General features: G+C 34.0%; 9 protein-coding genes across 9 annotated transcripts; 3 read left to right on the top strand and 6 right to left on the bottom strand.

Moving 5' to 3' along the window:
* Positions 1-46: 46 nt before the first annotated feature.
* On the bottom strand, positions 47-1,307 carry PHYBLDRAFT_145010 (hypothetical protein; the record flags this gene model as incomplete). Its single annotated transcript, XM_018431345.1, has 3 exons — positions 47-813; positions 874-1,103; positions 1,228-1,307. 3 exons carry the CDS (start codon positions 1,305-1,307, stop codon positions 47-49), a joined length of 1,077 nt encoding a protein of 358 aa, XP_018292615.1.
* Positions 1,308-3,011: 1,704 nt separating this feature from the next.
* PHYBLDRAFT_167978 (hypothetical protein) lies at positions 3,012-4,099 on the top strand (the record flags this gene model as incomplete). Its single annotated transcript, XM_018435772.1, has 4 exons — positions 3,012-3,290; positions 3,400-3,654; positions 3,726-3,850; positions 4,000-4,099. 4 exons carry the CDS (start codon positions 3,012-3,014, stop codon positions 4,097-4,099), a joined length of 759 nt encoding a protein of 252 aa, XP_018292614.1.
* A 180-nt stretch (positions 4,100-4,279) lies between these two features.
* On the bottom strand, positions 4,280-5,531 carry PHYBLDRAFT_167977 (hypothetical protein; the record flags this gene model as incomplete). Its single annotated transcript, XM_018435771.1, has 2 exons — positions 4,280-5,333; positions 5,383-5,531. The coding sequence occupies 2 exons, from the start codon at positions 5,529-5,531 to the stop codon at positions 4,280-4,282; spliced, it is 1,203 nt and encodes a 400-aa protein (XP_018292613.1).
* Positions 5,532-6,494: 963 nt separating this feature from the next.
* On the bottom strand, positions 6,495-6,935 carry PHYBLDRAFT_167976 (hypothetical protein; the record flags this gene model as incomplete). The annotated part of the gene is made up of 2 exons (XM_018435770.1): positions 6,495-6,784; positions 6,866-6,935. The coding sequence occupies 2 exons, from the start codon at positions 6,933-6,935 to the stop codon at positions 6,495-6,497; spliced, it is 360 nt and encodes a 119-aa protein (XP_018292612.1).
* A 535-nt stretch (positions 6,936-7,470) lies between these two features.
* PHYBLDRAFT_67512 (hypothetical protein) lies at positions 7,471-7,976 on the bottom strand (the record flags this gene model as incomplete). Its single annotated transcript, XM_018441807.1, has 3 exons — positions 7,471-7,583; positions 7,696-7,734; positions 7,775-7,976. 3 exons carry the CDS (start codon positions 7,974-7,976, stop codon positions 7,471-7,473), a joined length of 354 nt encoding a protein of 117 aa, XP_018292611.1.
* A 399-nt stretch (positions 7,977-8,375) lies between these two features.
* Positions 8,376-9,421, bottom strand: PHYBLDRAFT_167974 (hypothetical protein; the record flags this gene model as incomplete). Its single annotated transcript, XM_018435769.1, has 4 exons — positions 8,376-8,454; positions 8,475-8,852; positions 8,904-9,057; positions 9,229-9,421. The coding sequence occupies 4 exons, from the start codon at positions 9,419-9,421 to the stop codon at positions 8,376-8,378; spliced, it is 804 nt and encodes a 267-aa protein (XP_018292610.1).
* A 564-nt stretch (positions 9,422-9,985) lies between these two features.
* PHYBLDRAFT_145006 (hypothetical protein) lies at positions 9,986-10,591 on the top strand (the record flags this gene model as incomplete). Its single annotated transcript, XM_018431344.1, has 2 exons — positions 9,986-10,103; positions 10,176-10,591. The coding sequence occupies 2 exons, from the start codon at positions 9,986-9,988 to the stop codon at positions 10,589-10,591; spliced, it is 534 nt and encodes a 177-aa protein (XP_018292609.1).
* A 3,872-nt stretch (positions 10,592-14,463) lies between these two features.
* Positions 14,464-18,129, bottom strand: PHYBLDRAFT_167972 (C2H2-type zinc finger transcription factor; the record flags this gene model as incomplete). The annotated part of the gene is made up of 5 exons (XM_018435768.1): positions 14,464-14,592; positions 14,711-14,818; positions 15,186-15,867; positions 16,099-16,577; positions 16,600-18,129. The coding sequence occupies 5 exons, from the start codon at positions 18,127-18,129 to the stop codon at positions 14,464-14,466; spliced, it is 2,928 nt and encodes a 975-aa protein (XP_018292608.1).
* Positions 18,130-19,423: 1,294 nt separating this feature from the next.
* On the top strand, positions 19,424-20,817 carry PHYBLDRAFT_145004 (hypothetical protein; the record flags this gene model as incomplete). Its single annotated transcript, XM_018431343.1, has 3 exons — positions 19,424-19,933; positions 19,962-20,042; positions 20,155-20,817. 3 exons carry the CDS (start codon positions 19,424-19,426, stop codon positions 20,815-20,817), a joined length of 1,254 nt encoding a protein of 417 aa, XP_018292607.1.
* Between the last annotated feature and the right edge of the window lie 15 nt (positions 20,818-20,832).

The following is a 20,832-nucleotide window of genomic DNA, read 5'->3' as shown; positions in this document are numbered from 1 at the left end:
TATTTGTACAGTCAGCTTCGTGAGTTTCATCCCTTTTGTTGAGTTTTTAGTGCCATTTTTGTTTTGCACTGGCAAAATTATTATGCATAAAGTTTACAGCGTTTTTCCCTGGCTTTGAATGCGACTTTATGTTTTCTTTGCATAGACCTATAGTTTTTTCCAATGCGCAAGCACTATACTCTTTGAGCAGACCCATCTCTGTTATATATTTGCTGAGGTGTACCAGATAGTGCTGGCTTATAGTGAAGCATTTCCTTCCAACAAGATCTCGCAGAAATGCATGCCATATATTTACATGATGTTCAATGGCTGAGACATCTTCTGTACTTATATATAGCTTCTCTGATAGCTGGCAAACCAAGGAAAGTAATGCAAGGACCTCAGCCGTTCTATCCATACGACTTATAACAGTCTCAATTCTAGTTCCAATGCTTTGTTCCTCAGGATCAACTTCATTGCTTTGATTCAGAATTGTTGCTTTGTCAGCTTTACCTTTTCCTTTTCTTTTCTTTTTGTTTTTTAATTTTATTTTCAGGCCTTCAGTTTGAAGTTCTAGAGCTTCAACCAGCAGAGTAGAAACCATAAATATCAATAAGTCAATATAATCAACGGCTCTACTGTAGCCAGCAGAGGTTGTCATATTTAAAAAGCTTCCATCCTTGCTATGATGGTTGCTAAGGGCTTGTGCTAACAGAAGTTTTTTACCCAAAGTAACTTTGTATGGCTTCCTTAGGAATAACGGGTTTGAGATATCAGATTTCTTTTGTTCATTATCAGTGACTATTGCCCACAGGTGCTTGCCAATATTTTGACCTCAAAGATGTAGTTTGTCAAGTTCAAAAAAACATATTTCAGTAAAACTTGATAGAATACAGAAAGGAGTGGGTTTCTTAATTTCATATTCAACATCACCCTCAATAAAGCTCTGTCTTCTTCTATTGCTACTAGTAGTCATGTTGCTGAAATATATGCCTCTTTGGTTTTTCTGCTGCCGGTCTTCTTTGATCTTACATACTCTACAGCTGTAGTACGAAGAGTGTTCAGAATGTATGCACAGCTCAGCAATTTTAACAATGTCTCCAACCACAAAAGCAAGACTGGCTCTGTACAAAGAAGTTAAGCCATTTTCAAAGTTCATTTGTAAATCTTGACTCTCCAAGACAAGAAAGTCTTGAAGCACTCACTGGAAAAATGATCTGACATACGTATGTGTAAAGGCGTAGTTACTCAGGTGTCAAGATGGGGTTTAACATTGAGTCCAGATACATATCACCATGTAACAAGTTCGTCTTAGCACCATGTGCCATGACCAGCTATACACATGTGTGGGACCAAATAAAAATGACAGGAATATAGTTCTTTAGCACTTTCGGTGTGTTGATCTGACTTGGGATATTGAAAAGAGTTTTTTGAAACCAAGGTTTTATTTTTATATGTTTTATATAGAGCTTTAAAAGTGGATAATATATTTATTTTCGATCTTGATACAGTAGTATAGTTCAACATTACACCTCTTCGTTATCTTTTATATCCAATTAAATTCAATACTTGAGCAATTCTTTGGATTCTGAACCATAGTATAGTTCAATCGTTTTTATTTTAATTTCAGAAATTGTTTTATTGGTAAAAGTTTATAATAGTATTTATTTGGAAAGAACAGAATGTTTCTAAAACTATAACAATCTTATAGTATTGATTTATTGGATATCTGTTATTGCTTCTACTGGTCTGTTTGATACTGTTTGAATAGAATAATTATTTACAGAAAAGAAATAGCTGAAAATATAAAAAGAAAGCAGACTGTTTATTGAAATACAACAGTCTTTAAGAAGTATAGAAAAATTATTAGCTATATGTGCTGGGTACTACATTTAATATAGTATGCTTTTACATTTTGTGTACACTTTTATATTTACATTGTAAATATTGGAAAAGAGCAAGCAAAAAATAGATGTCGATATTGATAATCCATGGTGTTTCTTATGATATCTTTCACTATAAAAACAACAAAAAACATTAATTTTTGTGAATCGAATAAAATAATAAATAATTTACATACCAGTAGCAAGAATATATATTAACAGAGATAGATTGTCTTTGTAAACACTTGATAGAACTCTAGTGAAAAATAATAATATTTTATGTTAACACATTATAATATTAATATAACTAAAATAAAAAATAAAGTAGTGATCCTTACCATGTAATGTCATTTCCAGCTGTATAATGTAAGGGAAATCAAAGACGGGATCAACAGTGTTCATCTATAATAAGACTTCATTTTAGTAAGATACATGTCAAAATAATATATATATATACTACCTTGATGTTTTTAATCAAATTCATTTGTAGCAGTTATTCTTGATTATCAAGTCTGTAATAAAAAAAACAAATCAGAAGGATTTTTATGGATGTTAATTTCGCAAAATATAATATTGAACTTTGTTAATCTGGACAGTGATTGTGAAATGAATGCATTTAAATGAGAGCAAAAGAGTATCTATTATGATAGTAAAAGAATGTATTAATTTTTATTGTTTATAAAAAAGTATTTAATAAAGAAGTATGTTACCAAAAAAAGCCACTAATATAATAATGACAAACATTGGAAAAGAGGAAAGGAGCAGAAAAGAAGAAAGAAAAAGGTGTAATTTTTTTTTCTGCATTTGAAACAAAATACCAAAAAGCTTATCCAATAAACGATAGCAAAAAAAAACTGAAAAGAGGTGATCAATTGAGGCCAAAAAATGTATCAAGGCCGATTTGCATCTCAGTGTTTCAAGAAGTTGTCTTTGAAGTGTTCCTGAAGCATCACTACCGCCTATAAATACTTAATATTTCTACTTGCAATTCAATGTCACTCACTCTTGATTATATCATCTCAACAAATCTACGTTGCGAATTTATTGTAATTTACATAACAAAATAGATGGATTGTTTCTTACAAAAGAGAATAAAAAAGAAAAAGAACTAATATTAACAATTGAAAATATTATAATGTATTACAGATAATGCCTACCCCCAACTGCAGACTCGCTCCTTCTCTTGCTAGCACTGATGTCCAGTTGCTACAAGCTTTGAATGCGATGAAAGAAGAGATGAAGGCCATGAAGGATAAGATCACATTGATGGATACAAGAATCGGTGTAGTGATCACCGGTAACGCAACCGCCATTAATAGCATTGATGTCTTGTCTGCCCTCCCAGCATCTGCGCATGTGCCCACTAGTGTTGCATCCACTTCTGCTGCCCTTCCTATCACCAAATCAAGTGATACTAACGCTGTATTTGTAAGTATAAAGATACAAAAGACACTTGCCAATCTTGTTGCTAATTAAAATATAATAGGGATACATTCATGGTTATATGTGGAACCCAAAGCTAAAATCAAGAGACTAGGCAGAAATCCAAGCAAACGCCATAAAACCAAAGTGGGCAGTTGATGTTCGTTTTGATCACTCTCCAAATAGAGAGTTAGTCAAACAACTCTTGTATTACTTGGAAAAGAAGTTTGCTGGCACTGATATGAGGACACGCGACCTTTGTAAGTGTATATATACAAACTTCTGTAGTAGACGTCACCAGCATAGGGAACTTCCGGAAACAAGACGAGCCTTGAATACTAATTCAAGAAGATCTGGCCGTGAAACTGATGTAAACTATATTTTCAATTTATGCTAAATAATAACAATTAGAATATTAATTGTATTGTCTTTTTCCTTTAGAACTACACTCACCATCGCCTTGCTTATGATGCTTACAAGGCTGACATTGATCTCAAGATGGGTCGAAACTGCTCTGGACTGATCCAAAAGTTGGTCATGTCTGAAGGCCAATCAGACGATGATATGTCTTCCTCTCAGCCAAGAAATGAGATTTGTGTTGCTCACCCAAGTTGGAGAAGTGACGAGATAAAACCTAACAGTTTTTTTTTTTGAATGATGCCAGGCTGAATGTTAATATATGTTTATTACTTAGCTTAACAAATTCATTATGAAGGTTGACTCATTTGTTATTAAGCAATTGGGTGCAAATTCCCACCAACTGCTTAAGAGAGTTTATGGTAGAACAGTGGAATCAACAGTCCCAATTGATTTAGATCCTGCTCTACCTCAATGGGCTCTTAAATATGGGTCATAAATAAAACTCATTTTTTGTCGTTTTTTTTTCTTTTACTCTCAAAATTTCTTAACACATATGTATTGTTCGCAACATATATAATAAGACTACATTAGCTTATGTATTGAAATTTTTTATTAAAAAAGAAATGTATTAAATATTAATTGTATTGTTTGTGTGGTAAAGTGTTGACAAGTATTTTCTTATTATTTGTGCTGGTTTTATAATCACATGTTGCAACAACTGATGATATTCGATATACTGGCAAGATGCATTCAAAATCACATGCAATAAAATCTGCACTGCAGATGTCAACACTTTTCAACTCTCTTGAATGGTCATTCTCAATCTGGAACCACTTAACAAACGCAAACACGTGTTTATCTTGATAAACGACACGTGTTTGGAGCTCTGTGTTATCTACTGGTGGAGTGAAAGAGTGCAAGAACAGATACTGAATTTGGCCAGTGTATGCCAACCGATTATTGCCTTGACTTCCAAGGAACAGAGATTGAACAAATGAGCCACGACCAGAAGCATATTTGCAGCCTTTGTAAACCTGACCAAGCAAATTGATTGATTTTAACTTTATGATTTGGTTGTCGACAAAGGAGAATGGAGAGGAGGGATGCTGGTAGCCTTCAAGATTTGGCATGCAGTATGCGACTTTATAGTAATCAAGCAAATGAGGATAGTTGATATCACTCATTGCTGATGGGGGTTTGATATGGAGAGGAAATGCAGATGGAGGAAGAGGTTCATTGCCAAGGACTGGAAGAGAAGGGTTTGAGTATGCTTGGATGAAGGCTGATAGTCTGAACAGGCGCTGGGGAAAAGTTATTGTATTTTTTGAAGTGGAGGGTTGAGCTGTGGCAGTAAGCTTGGCAAGAAGTGGAAGAAATGGTACTTGGCTTGGGCATGTGAGAGCAGCATGAGCGAAATCACCTTTGAATGTATCTTGGACGAAATTATTCATGTATGTAACCTCAAAGGAATCTTTTCTGTTCGTATTCACGTTCTTTAGCAGACCATTATATCGCTCAAACCCAAAGAGCCAATATTCATATACTGGTCCAAAATCACGGATGGTCTTGTGAAGATGGAGATGTAAATGCATGTTACAGATGAGAATAGTTGGAGTGTAAATATGCTGGCACTCAGTACAGAATTCTTGAAGAAATTTATGGCCGTTGTCAATGTCAGAGAACGTGATGCTTTACTAATTGGTGGCAGGCATCAACAAAACTGATCCAATTTCTGAACATTTTAATTGGCAGGATGGCCTTCAACAAGATAGGCAAATACACTAGCACCCAGGACTTCCATTCATCAGCTTTCATGTATGGAAAGCCCTTTCCGATCTTCAATTTCAACACCACGTAATCCATTGGCACCACCATTGTCTCTGCCATTGTTTGCATCGTAGCTAGCTTTCTATCGTCTATCAGTCCTTCTTTTATCCACCACTCCATCATTCTCTTTGGTGTCCCCAGGAATAAATTATGCATGGGATTGATGATCGTTCCACGTACTAGATCAAAGTATCCAAGGCAATGCAGCTGCGACCATCGAACACCATTTTCGATTTCCAACTGATGCCTTTCTGAGGACGTACTGGCACTCTTCCACTCCTCAGCATGCAACCTGTTTTCCAGACCACTACAGATTTTCCACATCGAATAGTCGAACCCACTGAAGTCGACCTGATTGGTGCTTGGTAACCTGGTAAACTGCCTCACACATCTGGGGCATGCACAAGTACTGTTGTGGGCAGTGAATCCACTGGTCTTCCTGGTGGCAGGGATGTCACAGGCAACCATATGTAACACGGCACGTACATTAACACCGGCTGGGCACTCAAAGGTCAGGATGGTTATCCCCGTAAACAACTGCAGCAATTCATCAACTATTGGCTTTAAATAGTGGTTGATCTCTTCGGTCTTTGGCTCCTTAGGACCAGGCATCAAACCAACAAGGATGACATTTTCAGGCTTAAATCTTTTCTCATGAGGCAAGTTATTTATTGCAAGGTAGATAGCTCCAGTTGAATATGTAATGCCATCAAATGGCTGGAACCAGTCGATGTTCATTGTTAGCATCAATGAACGAGGTTCATCCACAAACAATATGTCACTTTGGTCCTTTAGCTCCTTCCACATAGCACCATCATAGACGTCGCATAGTGTATCTACGACCTTAAGCTCTTTGTTCCATTGTCTGATTTTTTGCTCGAACCCAGAATGAAGAAAGAAAACTTGTAATGATCTCTGGATAGAGTTGTAGACGTATGATTGCTTGGCTACCATGGCACCAGAAGATGAAACCTTCATCAATTCACAATTGCATGCTGATCGAGAACCATGCTTTTTGAAGTATCAATGAGTAGGGAGAGACACATTTTGTTCATAAACCTTGTGGCAGTCTTCACATACAACAGACTTCTTGATACCATTGGCATAATTGGAAAAACCAGTCATTCTTTGCAGGCCAATAAGACTTGTTGGTAATTGGAAATCTTTGCCGTAGATCTTGAGTAACTGATTGATAAATTCAATCAATACGGCGGCACCTTTGTTAACAACATAATGCAAGATAAAAAGAATGGCAAAGGTAGCAATGAACCAATAGACAGGGTTTTCAGGCATGTTAGGAGCATCAAATGGGTCTATTTAAAATTAACAAAAATAAATTAGAACAAATTTTCTTTAGGTCTGTTTTTAAGAAAACAAAATCATTTATGACTGACCTTCATTAACAAACTCTTCAACGTCTGTCTCAACACCTTCTTCTTTACCACTGCCAGAGTCAGAGTTCATGTCTCTTTCAATGACAGTGTTGTAAATGAGTATTGACTACTGCTGTAATTGAGAATAAGTCTGAAGGAAATAATATAAGGCCTCAGCTATTCCAGTCAAAGGTGTCTACCAATTACTTTATTATTTAACACACAGGTTTAGCATGCATGATAGTAATTATATTTCATATGATAATATCACCATAATATGAGATACATCAGTGGATTATTATAAGCATAATTATAACTCATAAACATATTTACTTTTGATATTAATACTTCATTGGGACTACACACATTTATATAATTAATCATACATTAATTATCCCAAGATCACGTTGCTCTGATTAAGGCTCAGATAGGATCGATTACCTGACCCCAGTCATATAATTTTCCCAATCCAAAACAATATAAATAGCAGTAGTAGTTCAGTGTAGGAACCTGGTCAAACTTTGATATAAAATCCTTTCTCAATAAACAAAACCTACACAAGTTCTAACGAATCTTCGTTCCTAATCTCAAATCTTCAATTCTTCCTCTTAAAAACTTCTTCAACTTCAACCACCACAACAGTCAGAGTCATTGCCATTGACCTCGCTGATCTCATCATCTACCGAGACATTGTCAGCCATCGTGGTGGCATTCGAATCAGGTGAGTTGGCCTGATCGTCTATTTTTTCGATGGATTCAGATTAACAGGTCAGGATATATACAAATATAGATTAGTTTAGCTTATTGTCTCTACTGGTTTTCAAATATTTTCTTTTCTTTTCTTTTCTTACATTGGGTATCAACGTCCATCATTTGTTCTTCTTGCACAGCTGTGTTTCATTGAAATTAAAAAAATTAAGAAGTTATTACTCAGTAATTGAGAAATAAACCCTGAATATAGCATACTATTTGCCAATCTTTCAGCCGTATCCAGTCTCTCGATTCTCTCAAGCTCATCTTTTCTAATATGGCGCTCAGCAGTTCTGCTTGTCACCAATGAGTATCCCTGTGAATTTCTGCTACATTGAGCACAACGGCAGACAACATTACAGCAGTGGGAGATAGAAGACATTTTATGTGTTTTGTTTGATGTGATTTATTGAGAATAAAAAGAGGAACAAGCGTAAAATATACTTTATTTACACCAACTTTATAGTAAAAAAAAAGCATTATATTTTATGGTTGTTTAATTGAATTCTTCTAACAAGTTCTTTTCTATATTATTAAATATAGAAAGAGACATGACAATTATGATATTATCAATTCATAGTCTTTATTCAAACGTTTTCAAGAATGTCTGTTGTGTGTAAGAGGCATATATTTTTCTACTATGAGTTTATAAATAGATTATTGCGAGAGTAAATCCAGAAAATAGTAGGAATAAAAAAAAAGGGGTGGTAGAATGAGAATTATGATAGTTCTCTGTATGTGAATTTAGCCTTCCGTACCAGACTGATATTCTAAAATTCTGTTAGCCAATGAAACCAACTAAAACTACATCTTTGACCTGAACTTCAAAAAACACACTGAGTTGAAAAAAATCACTATTTCTACACATGTGTTTACCAACCTGGCCACATTGTTAATCAGGGCGGTTTTTTCAGTGACTAGGTATAGATAACTGAATAAACTTTTTGGTTTTTTTGGTCCAGGGATAATTGAAATAATGAAGATGTTTTCTTGCTTATACCTTTCTGTTGGTGGAAGGTCTAGGATTGTGGCTATAATGATTGTCATAGATATTTCACCTCTTTTGAATGAGTTAAACCCGTCAATATTCAGGGCAAGGCTGAGCTCTTTCATTCCTCTAACTCCACAAAAAATGCTTCCATTGAAAATATTTTTATATACTGGCTCTTTGACTGACAAGGAATTCTCAATAATAGTTTTTTTGTACTTCACAAGTTTAGAAAAATTGGCACTGTTTGCAAGGAAATCAGCTAACTGTCTGCCAATTAACAATTGATAGATTGTTTTTCTTGAGAGAATGCCTTCGTACCTTTCTTCATTACAAAAACAACATGCAATGCTAGCATCACCAGAATAGTACATTTTGCATCCGTTTATACCCATATCATATTTTGTGGTATTGTTTTTGTTCAAAGTATCACTTATTATCTTATCGCACTTGTAATGTGATATAAGCTTATAATCTATTTTATTACAATAATTAAGAAAATGAAAGCCTTCAGATTACACAAATAAATAACAATAATTATCTTCTCTATCAATTTTTGTCAAATATTTATTGAACTAAGAGAAAGTCATCTCAATAAACTTTTTTGAAGCATTGTTAGCTTGAAGAATGCTTTTGAGCTCGATACTTAATTGTTCTGTATCATTTAACATTCCAAACAATTTGTCATTGGTAACAGACTCAAAAGATAACAGACTTTCAATGGTGTTTTTAAAGGCTCCCAAGTGGCTAAACAAGGATAAAGAATCGTCCCTTTCTTTTACACTCTCTTCACGAGTTTCGACATTGTTGGATGATACATTTGAATTTTCTGTATCCATATGATTGCTTTCTGCATTTATAGCAGGTGATTTCTCCCCTTCTTCAAAATCTGCAGGATTGCAATCATTCTCAACTGAAAGATTGTCCACATTATTTGATTGATTGGAACATATGTAAGTCTGTTCATCACCAGATATTGTTTCTGCTCTAGTACGCTTTAGAGGTAATACTGAAGAAAAAGAATTGACTTGATTTCAATCTCTCTCTTGTCTGATTCTTTCTTGAAGAGCTTGCATATTTTATATTTCATATATCTTGGTGTGTTTCTTTCTGTTTCTTTCAGTTACTTTTACTTGGTATATAGGGTAAAATTGGACAATTATGGTAAGCTTTTAGTAAAAAAAAAGAATAAAAGGAATGAATCTATGGTTGACTGATATTTTTTAAGAACAATTCTCTATCTACTTTTAATATCACTTGGGAGTATTTTAATTTTTTTTGCAATTTGAACTACATTTTATCTACTCATTTATTTTTTTTCTAGACAACAGCTCTATATAAATATATGTTTCTTATATACATTTTATTGATCTCTTCACCTATTCTTTTATAATTCACATAAAATGCCTCCTAAAAGAAATGCTACCGTTGTTGAAGATACAAATAATGAACCCATATGGTTCAAAAAATTCAAAGAAGAGCACTTTGCCAGAATGAAAGAGGCAGTGAAAGAAATCAAATGTAAAAACCAACGAGAGTACAAATAGTTACATACAATGATATGTATATTGACAGAAACGATATCACATCCAGCAGTAGAAATCAACAGCCATGTAGCAAATGGTGGTCAAGACTTGATACCACCTCAAAAAAATAGTTCTGAGAAAGAGAAGAAGTCCGATATCAGGGATTTTATTATGAACAATGTGGTAGAAATCGATGAGGATAGAGCCAGCAAACTGTTGTATATTTTGAAGAAAAACTCTTTGAAAGCATACCAATTTTTTGCTTTGAAAGATGACTCCAATGGCAAGGCCAACAGTGAGAAGGAGTGGAAGGACCTGGATGGAGAAGATCGTATGCATCTGGTAATGTCAACCCTGCAAAAATTGGTGAAAGAAGCTAGAGAATTGGAGGTTCTTAACCTTTCTTGTGGTCTTTGGGTTGTGGAGTTTCTGGTTCAGCCCAAGTGGTCAAATATGTCGCGCAATAGAAGAAGAAATAAGTAAACAAAACATTTTATGTACATACCAACAAATGACTAACAATAATATTATTATGTTTGCTCGTTTGGGCAAGGACACTGAAGAGAATAGTAGTAGTTTATAAATAGCTATATTTTTTTATAAAAAATATATATTTACAATATAAAATTTATTTTTTGACAACATCAATTTGATGTTAAATTGGCTAAAAAAGACATGGATTTATGGTTTTTTATGTTTCTATGTCGACATCAATTCTATGTTGTTTTATGTCTTTTCAATGGTGACATTAATTCTATGTTGAAAAATGGTAACATGGAATTTGCAAAAAAAAGACATGAATTTATGGTTTTTTATGTTTGTATGTCGATATCAATTCTATGTTGTTTTATGTCTTTTTCAATTGTGACATTGATTCCATGTCGAAAAATGGTGACATGAATTTTGCAAAAAAAAACATGGATTTATAATAATTTATGTCGACATTTTTTGACATAAATTACCATGGGTTTTTCCTGTAGTGTAATAGAGAAAAATATATCAAGTAATGATTCAATAAGTTTTAATTCTCTGTTTAAATTTATTCTAGCTAAATATAACCTTTGGCTGCATTGCTGTTTTCTACCCCTCTGTCTCATAATCAATTATTGTTTCAAATTCTTATTTACTTAAATAATAACAGCTTCATGATATGCTTGTAGCTTATTATATAATGCTTATCTAATATCGTTTTCCAATTTTTACTATTTTAATGAAATCCATCAAATCTAGAACTAAACAATAAATACAAGCAAAAAAAATGTTTTGCTTAATATTGCAAATCTTCTTGAGATTTGTGATATGAAAAAAAGCCATCTATAAATAACTCTCAATTGGCTGAATGGGCAAAGAAAATGTTTGGTCTTCAGAAAGCTTCTGATGGTTTTACAATCTCAAAGATTTTGTAGAGACAAGATCAGAGCTTAATAATGCAAGCCTACATAAAGAGCGGAAAGCGTATTAGAAATGGAAAAATGACCTGTTTATAATATATCTCAAAATTATACATTTTTGCTTTATATAAAAAATAAAATTAATCTTATTATACAGTCAAAGCTCAATATAGTGATATTCAATATAGTGATAGTGATAAAATTTGAATCCACCAGTATTACTATATCGAGCTCTGAGTTTATTTCTGTAGTATAAAGAAAATGTAGTATATATTTTATTTAGCATTTTAAAGCAAGTCTAGTTTCTTAGACAAAATACTATGAATCCTATTAGAAAACAGTAGTCACTTACAGTGACATTAGAAATATCACTAAATAATATGTGGAGTAAGAAAAAAACATGCTCAATATAGTGATAGTGATAAAATTTCTGTCCACCATTTATATCACTATATCGAGCTTTGACTGTAGTATGAGAAATAGATACTGGTTGCTTCTTCAATATATCTTTATCTTGCTGCCTGTGTACCGTATTTGAATCTACAATTATGTTAGATACAACACTATCTTCTAATTTACTGTAAATGTAGCCAAATTGGTTAAGTTTTAATAATACAGAAGTATAGCAAATAAGAGAGGGGATAAAAGATGATTTTTGTTGCTTTGATTTAAGTAATCTTATATAATTTTTGAAATTATTAATCATTTTTGACTATACTTAAGTAGTGTCTAGTGATATTACAAATTATTATGAATTGATTACAAATTTTTAAAATTATAAACTGATAAACAATCACTCTAATTCCTGCTTCTTTTGTAATAACAAGTCACTAGAACTTGTATTACAGAAATTAAGTACAACAAAAAAGAATTCTATGTAATTGCTATTTTATCATGCCTAAATTCTTGTCAACCAATCAGGATGACGATTGCACAGAATTCTCTTTTGAGAACAATGACCAAAGTGATTTTCTTTTGCTTACAAAAGAATTAGAAAGCACATAGCTTACCAAAAGTAGAATAGAAACCAAAACAGACACTTATAATAGCTGAGTAGATTGTGAAAAGATATAAAAGAGGGCATTATTTCATTCAATCAAAGTTATTTATCTTTTATCTTCGTTTACAATTCCCAGTGGGTTTGACCAATTTTGGCTGTGTTATAGCATTGGAAGAACAATCTAGATCGAAAACAACAATTTGTCATTCCCAATCTAAGTTGGTCTTCCTTCTACTATAACAAAGTCAAAAGGTCAAACCTACTGGGTATCAAGAAATACACATAAAATCAAAGAAAGAATGAAATATACTCTTTATTGATATGAATTGAATTGTCTTATATAGTTTTCTAGACTAATACTGCACATTATCTGCAGTAGCTATTATATTATATTTAAATAATAGAAGAGTCATTATACTGTGGTTAATGCTCAAGAAGATGTACTGCTCATAAAGAGATACTGCAGTTAACCTATCAGAGTTGACATTGGCAATCAAAATCAGAATTCATAAGCAACCAATAAAGGTTGAATTTTAGGGTAAAAAATCTTGTCATTGCTGATTGGACTTTTGTATATGTTTTAGATGTTTAAGATGGTGAATATACTTATAGAAGATATTACTGGATAACTAGCATCTAAGACATATTAACGTAGCTATTCTTTTAGCCAGAAATTAAGTATCAATTCATATAAATAGTTAAGAAATATATTTAATAAAAAGTATCTTTATTCTTATCTAAAACTATTCATAAACTTGACAATTCCCAGTGGTATTGATTCTGCGACTTAGTTACAAGTGCCAGAAAAGAAATATCAGATTGAGACTTGACAAACCATCATCAGATTTTATGGATTTGATATGGGTGTTGTGTGTTCTCCACCTTCACCCACCCTAATTCATCTCTCTTCTTCTCCAATCATTTTCCTCTTCAATTTTTTTTCGTCATCATCTATATTATCACATCCCTTTATAGTCACGTTTTTCATATATATATATATTTCTACTTTTATTATTACTGTTATGTATGAGGTAAAAATAAGATATAAAATAAAACAAGTGCAGACGAGAGTACGGTGAGACTTTGTTTTATTAGAAGAAGTGAAAGAATCAGAAAAGAGATGCTGTTCTATTGCTATTAGTATTGTGCGTTTATATAGACATTGTATTTAGCTTGGTGATGATATGATGATATCATGTAATGTCTGTTTCTCTACCATTATCTTCTATGATTTAGTTCTTATGTTTTTAGTGTTATTGACTAGAGTCTTAGTATTTGTCTTAGTATGTTCTTTACGTAATTTCCTTGTATAAGGGAAGGTATATCTTTTAGTATCGTTACTAGTTGTCGGTAACTCAATGTACGTATTTATTGAGTGTCTGTACTTTTAATTTAAATCTACGATTACGTTGGATACAACAATTACTCTCATTTTTCCTGCATATATTCTCCTTTTGGCATTTTTATCTTTTATACATACATCTTCCCTTTTCCTTTTCCAGCTTTTCTTCACATTCTTGTATATACATTTCGCGCATCTTTTTCATTGTAAATTACCTCCATTCATATCCCTTGAATGTATGTGTATCTCTTGCATTATTTTACCCACTTATTCTCTCAGTTCTCTTTTTCTCACACTATTTATCTTCTGCTATTACTACTATTCATCTCTCATCTTATACCTCATTTTTATTACCTTTTTATTACCATTACTATTATATTAGAACACCTTACCCCTACATTCTACCAAAAAGCACAAACATTACCCTACTCTTTCCATTTTGACATTGATATCTACCTGCATTTACATATTACCTCTTCTCATACTATAAGTCACATCTACAATCTCTAAAAAACATTCCATTTTCATATTTTATTTCATTTTATTTTTCAATCCTCAAAGGTATATAAGAGACCTATTTTTACTACAATAAACATGATCAGTTATCTCACTCTTAAAATCACTATCCCTGAATTGCTTTCTGCTTGACCCGTGGGAAAGCAATCATACATTGCATTAAAGTCTTATATCTCTGTTCAAAACCCTCTCCCCCTTTTTCCTCTTTCTGTCCCTTTGTATCTGGGTGATTGTCCTTAGTAAAATCAACAGTGTTCTCTTAAATTCTTTTCTAAACTTATCTTCTCGTACCTTGCTGTTTATCTGTCTTGATTGTCCCAAGTGAAATCAGCAGTATTTTTTTTCTACCTTACCTTCCTGTGCCTTGCTGTTATACCTGTTTGGATTGTCTCAAGCACAATCGACAGTGTTTCTATATACCACCAGAGATTTTTGTTATCATTTTGGGTGAAAATTGGCACCTAAGCAATATGATTGGCTTAGAGACCAAAATATTGTAATTTGTTTTTGTACTCAATTTTTCTCATCCAAATAAAGGATAAAATTAAGTTCAGTACTACTTGTGGGCTTTTAAAGTAAGAAAAAAAACTGTTAGGGAAGTCAGAAAGTGTTCAAATGAGACAAAGGATTTATTAAGGAAAGTTGGGGTTTGGTTTGTAACCAAAAAATGACTTCACAGAAATTACGTAAAAAAATTGATGTTTAGAAGAAGAAAACAGACGGTTCAAATAATAATTATAATAATAATAAAGAAGTAACATCATTTTATTCATCAAAAAGAATATTATTGAAAATGAACCAGTAGGAACCGAACTTGCTCAAATTTACAATGTAAAATGGGTTGCAGAAAATGTGCAAATCTAACTTACAAATGAGATTCATGTTAGCAACATCAGAATGCTCACCTGTCATTACAGCCTTGGCATAGTTATTGTTTCTGTCATTATCCGTACAAGAAACAATGCTAAGAAACTTAACAACAGAGCCTGAGACAAGTCCCATACGAGGGCGAGAGATTAGATCATCTTTAAAAACAAATGCGCCAAAACTGTTGTTTTGGATAGCGTCATCTTCAATATCTCCAGTGTCATTGTTGTCCTTTAGCTCTCTCGAGCTGCCAAAGAAGGTGTAATAGAACAAGGATTCATTGTTGTCCTTAATGAACCTCTCTATTCCAGTTCCAGACTTCTCTCGGTTGCCAGAGCTATTAATCCACAACCCGCCGTCAATTACATGTTGCAATGCTACCTGCTTTGCAAACTTTAGGCAAACATCCCTGGAAGTGTTTTGGCAATTCATATGAAACAGATGTTCACGAATGTGCTTATTGAACTGTTCGCCCTTTTCTGTTTCATAATTGAGGACTGGGCCAAAACGAATTATATCTTCCTTGAGATGTGTCAAGTAATGAACTTTTGGCTTGGTGCGATATGCCTTGTGGAGCTCGTTCTTGGTTCTTTTATTATAGTCAAACAATGCTCTGATCAAGTATTTTACTGCATTATCTACTCTGATAATATAGTTATCAAAGTCTGATGTTACCTGACAAACTAATACCAGAGAACACAATCGGCCAAGTTCAACAAAGCATGGTATTACAAGGTCTAGCTCATGATTTCCAGAGAATTATGTAATCAGAATTACAGGAAGTATTTGAAGCAGAACCTTGAAATCTCTACCGAGGAATGAACCATTATGTCTCAAGTTTCAGGTGAACTTTCTTGATAGACCAGTTGATCACGTGTAATCTGTCAAGAATTCTGAAAGTCTTGCTATTGTGACTGTGTCATTCTTAAGCACGACCTTAACCAAGTCAATCACCATATACTTTACAACACCAAGAAGTATTGTGTGGAAGATTTCCACTGATATATCCTTTTCTGGATCAAACAACTGCAATTCTAATAAGTGATCAGTCAAATGATCTCTAAAGCTTATCTCGTTTGCAGGTGTGTTCATTCCAATTTTTGGAGCATTTGGGATCTCAGTGTCTCTGCCAGATGACGAGTTTGCAAGAACATAGTGCTCTTGAGTTCGTCTCTCATGGCACTCACAGAAGTAGGAGAAGTCCTTCACAAAGTCTTTTGCACATCTAAATTCGGTAGCATCTTCTGCAAGGAAATGTAGTGGCTGGTCCAAGCAATCTGCAAAGTTCTGAATGACATGGCATGTCAGCCTCAATCCAAAGGATGAGAGCAACAACCAGAACATACTCATTGTCTTCAGCGGAAAACATTTTTACACCTTTCTCGAGTTTCTTAAAGTCATCAACAATTGCTGGCAGAAGAGACATACCATTTGCACCATCTTTCTTAGGGATTGTAGAAAGAAACTGAATGTTTGCTATCGAATTTCGATCCTTAAAAGGCAAGGCAGCACATCTCATTAACCAGCTTTCAAACGGATTGTACTGCTTTAAACAATTGCCAGAAGTGTTGTCTGTAAAAAGAATGATTGAAACAATCCTAACTTTGTAAAATACTGCATCGCGATCTACATTACCAGGCAAAACAGAAAGAGGCATAGGCTTCTTCATTGGATGAACTCCAAAAAGAAGAAAGTCATGAGCAGGACTCAATCTGGTAAGGCTACTTGAGATACTGTAGTAGTGATCTCTTTCAACAGGAATGGTATCAACGTAAGAGATCTGCTCTACTCTAAGATCAGTAACAGTAACCTCAACACCATAGCATACAATCGAAATCGCTCTGACCAGATACCCTCTCGCAAAAATGTTTTTATTTGCTGTGTGGAACAATTCAACCAAAAAGCAGATGCTGCAATCGTTTGTCTTCAAGTAAACAATGTTTCCAAACCAGACATCTATACTATTTACAGTGTGCATAGGCTGCTGAAAGAGATGGTGAGTTCTCCACTTTTCACCTTGTTCCAAACAGATCAATTGGTTTGGGGTATGATTGGGCATAGACGAGATCAACTTGGATTTCTTTGGGTTTGCCATAAGAAATCTCAAGTGGTTGGACGGAAGGTTAATGTGGGCAAATACATTCCCGTTTGATCCAGATACTGATATTCTTTGTGAAGGAAAGACAGGCATCTTGAACTTCTTTCTTGCCTGATAATTTAAAAGAGCATCTAAACGAGAAAACTTAAATGTTCTTCCTATGGGAGTTTCTTGCTGGATCTTAATGATCAAGTTTATTGCAAGCAGTATCTTCTTCAACATTTGCTGGGAGATCATGTCATTATCCCCATTGATAAAAGCGAAAAGGATCATGGCTTGAAGATCGCGAAAAGGATAACAGCTTGTAGGGTAATTTACAGTGCCAATTGTCTCAAAGACTTCTTCTGGGATCTCAGAGTCATCATCAGTCATTGATACCTCATCAGCAGCAGCAGCAGAAGAAAACATGTCAGAGAACGCATTGAAAACTGGATTACTGTTCATTTCAATATCAAAGAGATTATTGACAATATCGTTTTTCTCATCTACAATGTTGTCTTCTTCATCCCTAATACTGGAGGAGTCATCTTCATCACTCGAGTAATCAAATGCATTAGCATCCAGAATAGTGTTCTTTACTATCAATTCGGCCTGCTCGGATTTGTCGAGTACAGTATTGGTTGCCATTTGATTACTTATATGGTGAACCTTCGAATGCCTTTTCAGTAACCAAGGCTTTTCAAACTCTTTTTCGCATTCAGAGCAGGTAAAAACACCTGAATTGATACTAAAGTTAAGTTTGCCTTGCCTTTTAGGGGGGCAAGTCTTAACAATTTTATATGTTTCTTGTCTTGTATTCTTTTGCATAATAGTAAATTGATTGTAAAAACAAAGGGGGGAAAATGACTTTGCGAAAATAATTGAATTTATAAAATGTGCAAAGATTGATATTTAATGTCAGCAGATCAATTAGAATTTTTTTTACTTCTTTTCTTTTAAGAAAATATCGCATGTTTTTGTCTTCTTTTTCATTTTACTTTTCCACAAAATATTTATTATTTGCATGAGCTTCCATTTGTAAGATATTCCAGTATACTTATAGTATTTATAGAAGCAGAATTTTACTTAAAGACTGTAAGCTCAAAGGTATTTATGCTATCAAAGTTTTTTATGTCATTGTGTTTATTAATCATTCAATCCTAGTTTATAAATTAGTTTTTCATCATCTTAGTAAATCAATAAAGAGAAAATAACTACATGTTTCTCTTGCAAAGCAACAGAAGACTAACTATTTACTCCTTACTTGCAGAGATTTGGCTGCCTTTTATTGCAAATGCCTTAATAGAGTCAAAGGTAAAAATCTGTTAAATATATATAAGTTTAATTACTAGTTATTAGTTCTTCTGCTTTAGCTTTTCTCGAAATTCAAATCTTTATGCTCTTTGGGTTTATTGGAATTTCTGGCACCAGATCTCTTGGATTAGCTAGACATAGTAGTTTGCAGCAAACCGATTGCGTAATTTATAGACATAAGTACAAACAGCTATACTACTAGTGTTTCTAGTGGTATGGATATACTGGCATGCTACTGCCTGTGAATTTTATGGTCCAGTCTAGCTTTTTTTTTAGCCTAATTTTTTTCAAAAATAAAAAATAAATTTTTTACAACCTAAAATTATTTGAAACAAATTAAAAATTTGAACCATTTTTGAAATTGTGCAGTACATTTTTTAATCGAAATCTATTGGCCGAGAGTAGTCCCCCCATCCCCCCACTTTTCAGTCCCCCAAAAAAATGAATTTCCTGTTATGGACAAAATTCGCCTCGTATACAAGAATCCTTTTAAGGAACAAGATTACACAAAAAAATCTGCTGTGGTGTACATTCTTTCACCTTTTACCTTAACTCTTTTATTTCTTTTCCACCCAAACTCGTACTCCAGAATTACATTTGTAATTCTTCTTCAATACATGTTATTCTTATTTTCTGACCAAGTTGCACACACAACAAACTCGAAATCCTTTATTTCCTGTACCTTTTGCACATTGAAGTCCGCCCAAACAAGATAATGTGACCAGCTTTCCTTCTTTTTTTTTTGGCTCTAAGAATAATAATAATTACCCCTTTTTCTCTATTTTAATACACTACTGAAACACCATCAATGTCTGAAGTAACACTTACAAGAAGAGAACAACAAGCCTTGAGAAAGGCAGCACTTGAAGCAGCACCTGTCAGAACCCTGAGAGATATTGGATCTGCATTGGAACCTTCGACAATTCCTAATGTTATGAAGTTGAAGTCTAACATTGTTCGTGTTTTTGCTTCTGAATGGGAACTTTGCAAACAAGAAATTGAAGAACAATGCTGCATCAAGTGGATTATCAGTCGTCCTAATAGACATAGTTCCGCTGTTGATATCACTAAGAAGAAGTGTGTGCTCTTCTCCCAGATATACTCCTGTCATAGAGGTAGAAGCTATGAACCTGAAAGCAGAGAAAAGCATCCAATTCAATGTAAATTGAAGAAAGTTGGCTGTGAGGCAACTCTCACTATTACTTGTTATGCTGACAAGCCTCATGTTTATGTGTTTGATTTTATTGTCAACCACACCAACTATATTCCTGGGGATATTAAAACCGATCTTGGACTTATTCCTTTAACTCGAGGTCATGTTGATGATATTGTTGCCTGTTTGACAGCCAGCCCAGGGTCATCAGCTAGAAAAATCAGACTTGAGATTCTCTGCAACATCGACCAGTAAGAATATTCTCTCAATGGACGTAAAATCAACTACTTTGATATTTACAACAAAATACTTGCAGTAAGTTTTATATTGCAATTATTCTTTAACTTCTGAATATTAACAGTTGTTTTGATGTATCTGAACTTTAGATCAACCAAACAATCTTTTGTTTGCATGAGGACGACTTTAAGTCTATGAAGATGTGGTTTACCAAAAAACTTTCTCCCAAAGGTTTTATTATCTTTGAAGGTAACCTGCAGACATATTCGAACGACGAGAGCCTGTATGCATGTGGATTTACCTCGCCTTTCCAGCAAAGCAAGATAAAAGCTGCAGCAACATTCTGTATGGATGCCACCTACAGTATCACTCAAAGATCGAATGACATTCTTTATACTATTGTCATTCATGATGAAGAACTTGATCGTGGTTTCCCCTGTGCATACATGCTGATCAATTACCATTCCTTGGATTCAATTGTCCAATGGTTGAAGCACTTGAAAGACAATCAGTTGGTTGTAAACCCCCGGCAGTTCACTATTGACTGTAGTGATGCTGAGACAAATTCACTCGTGGCAATCTTCCCTGGATGCCAGATCCAATACTGTCTTTTTCATGTCAGTCAAGCATGGTACAGACAACTAAACCTGAAAGTCAAGACAGGAAATACTGCTGCCCAAAACCATTTGGTTCGAGGAGAAATGATGGCTTTTCTTAAGCATATCATGTATGAAGAGCATATAGTTGTATTTCTTGACAAGATTGCCGACTTCATTGGAAGACATCAGCAAAGTCAACCTGATTTTGTCTGATACTTTGAGACCAAC

Source organism: Phycomyces blakesleeanus, assembly GCF_001638985.1.
Source record: "Phycomyces blakesleeanus NRRL 1555(-) unplaced genomic scaffold PHYBLscaffold_9, whole genome shotgun sequence".
Taxonomy (NCBI): Eukaryota; Fungi; Mucoromycota; class Mucoromycetes; order Mucorales; family Phycomycetaceae; genus Phycomyces; species Phycomyces blakesleeanus.
The sequence above is the reverse complement of the archived record's forward strand: the minus strand, read 5'-3'. Positions and strand labels throughout refer to the sequence as shown.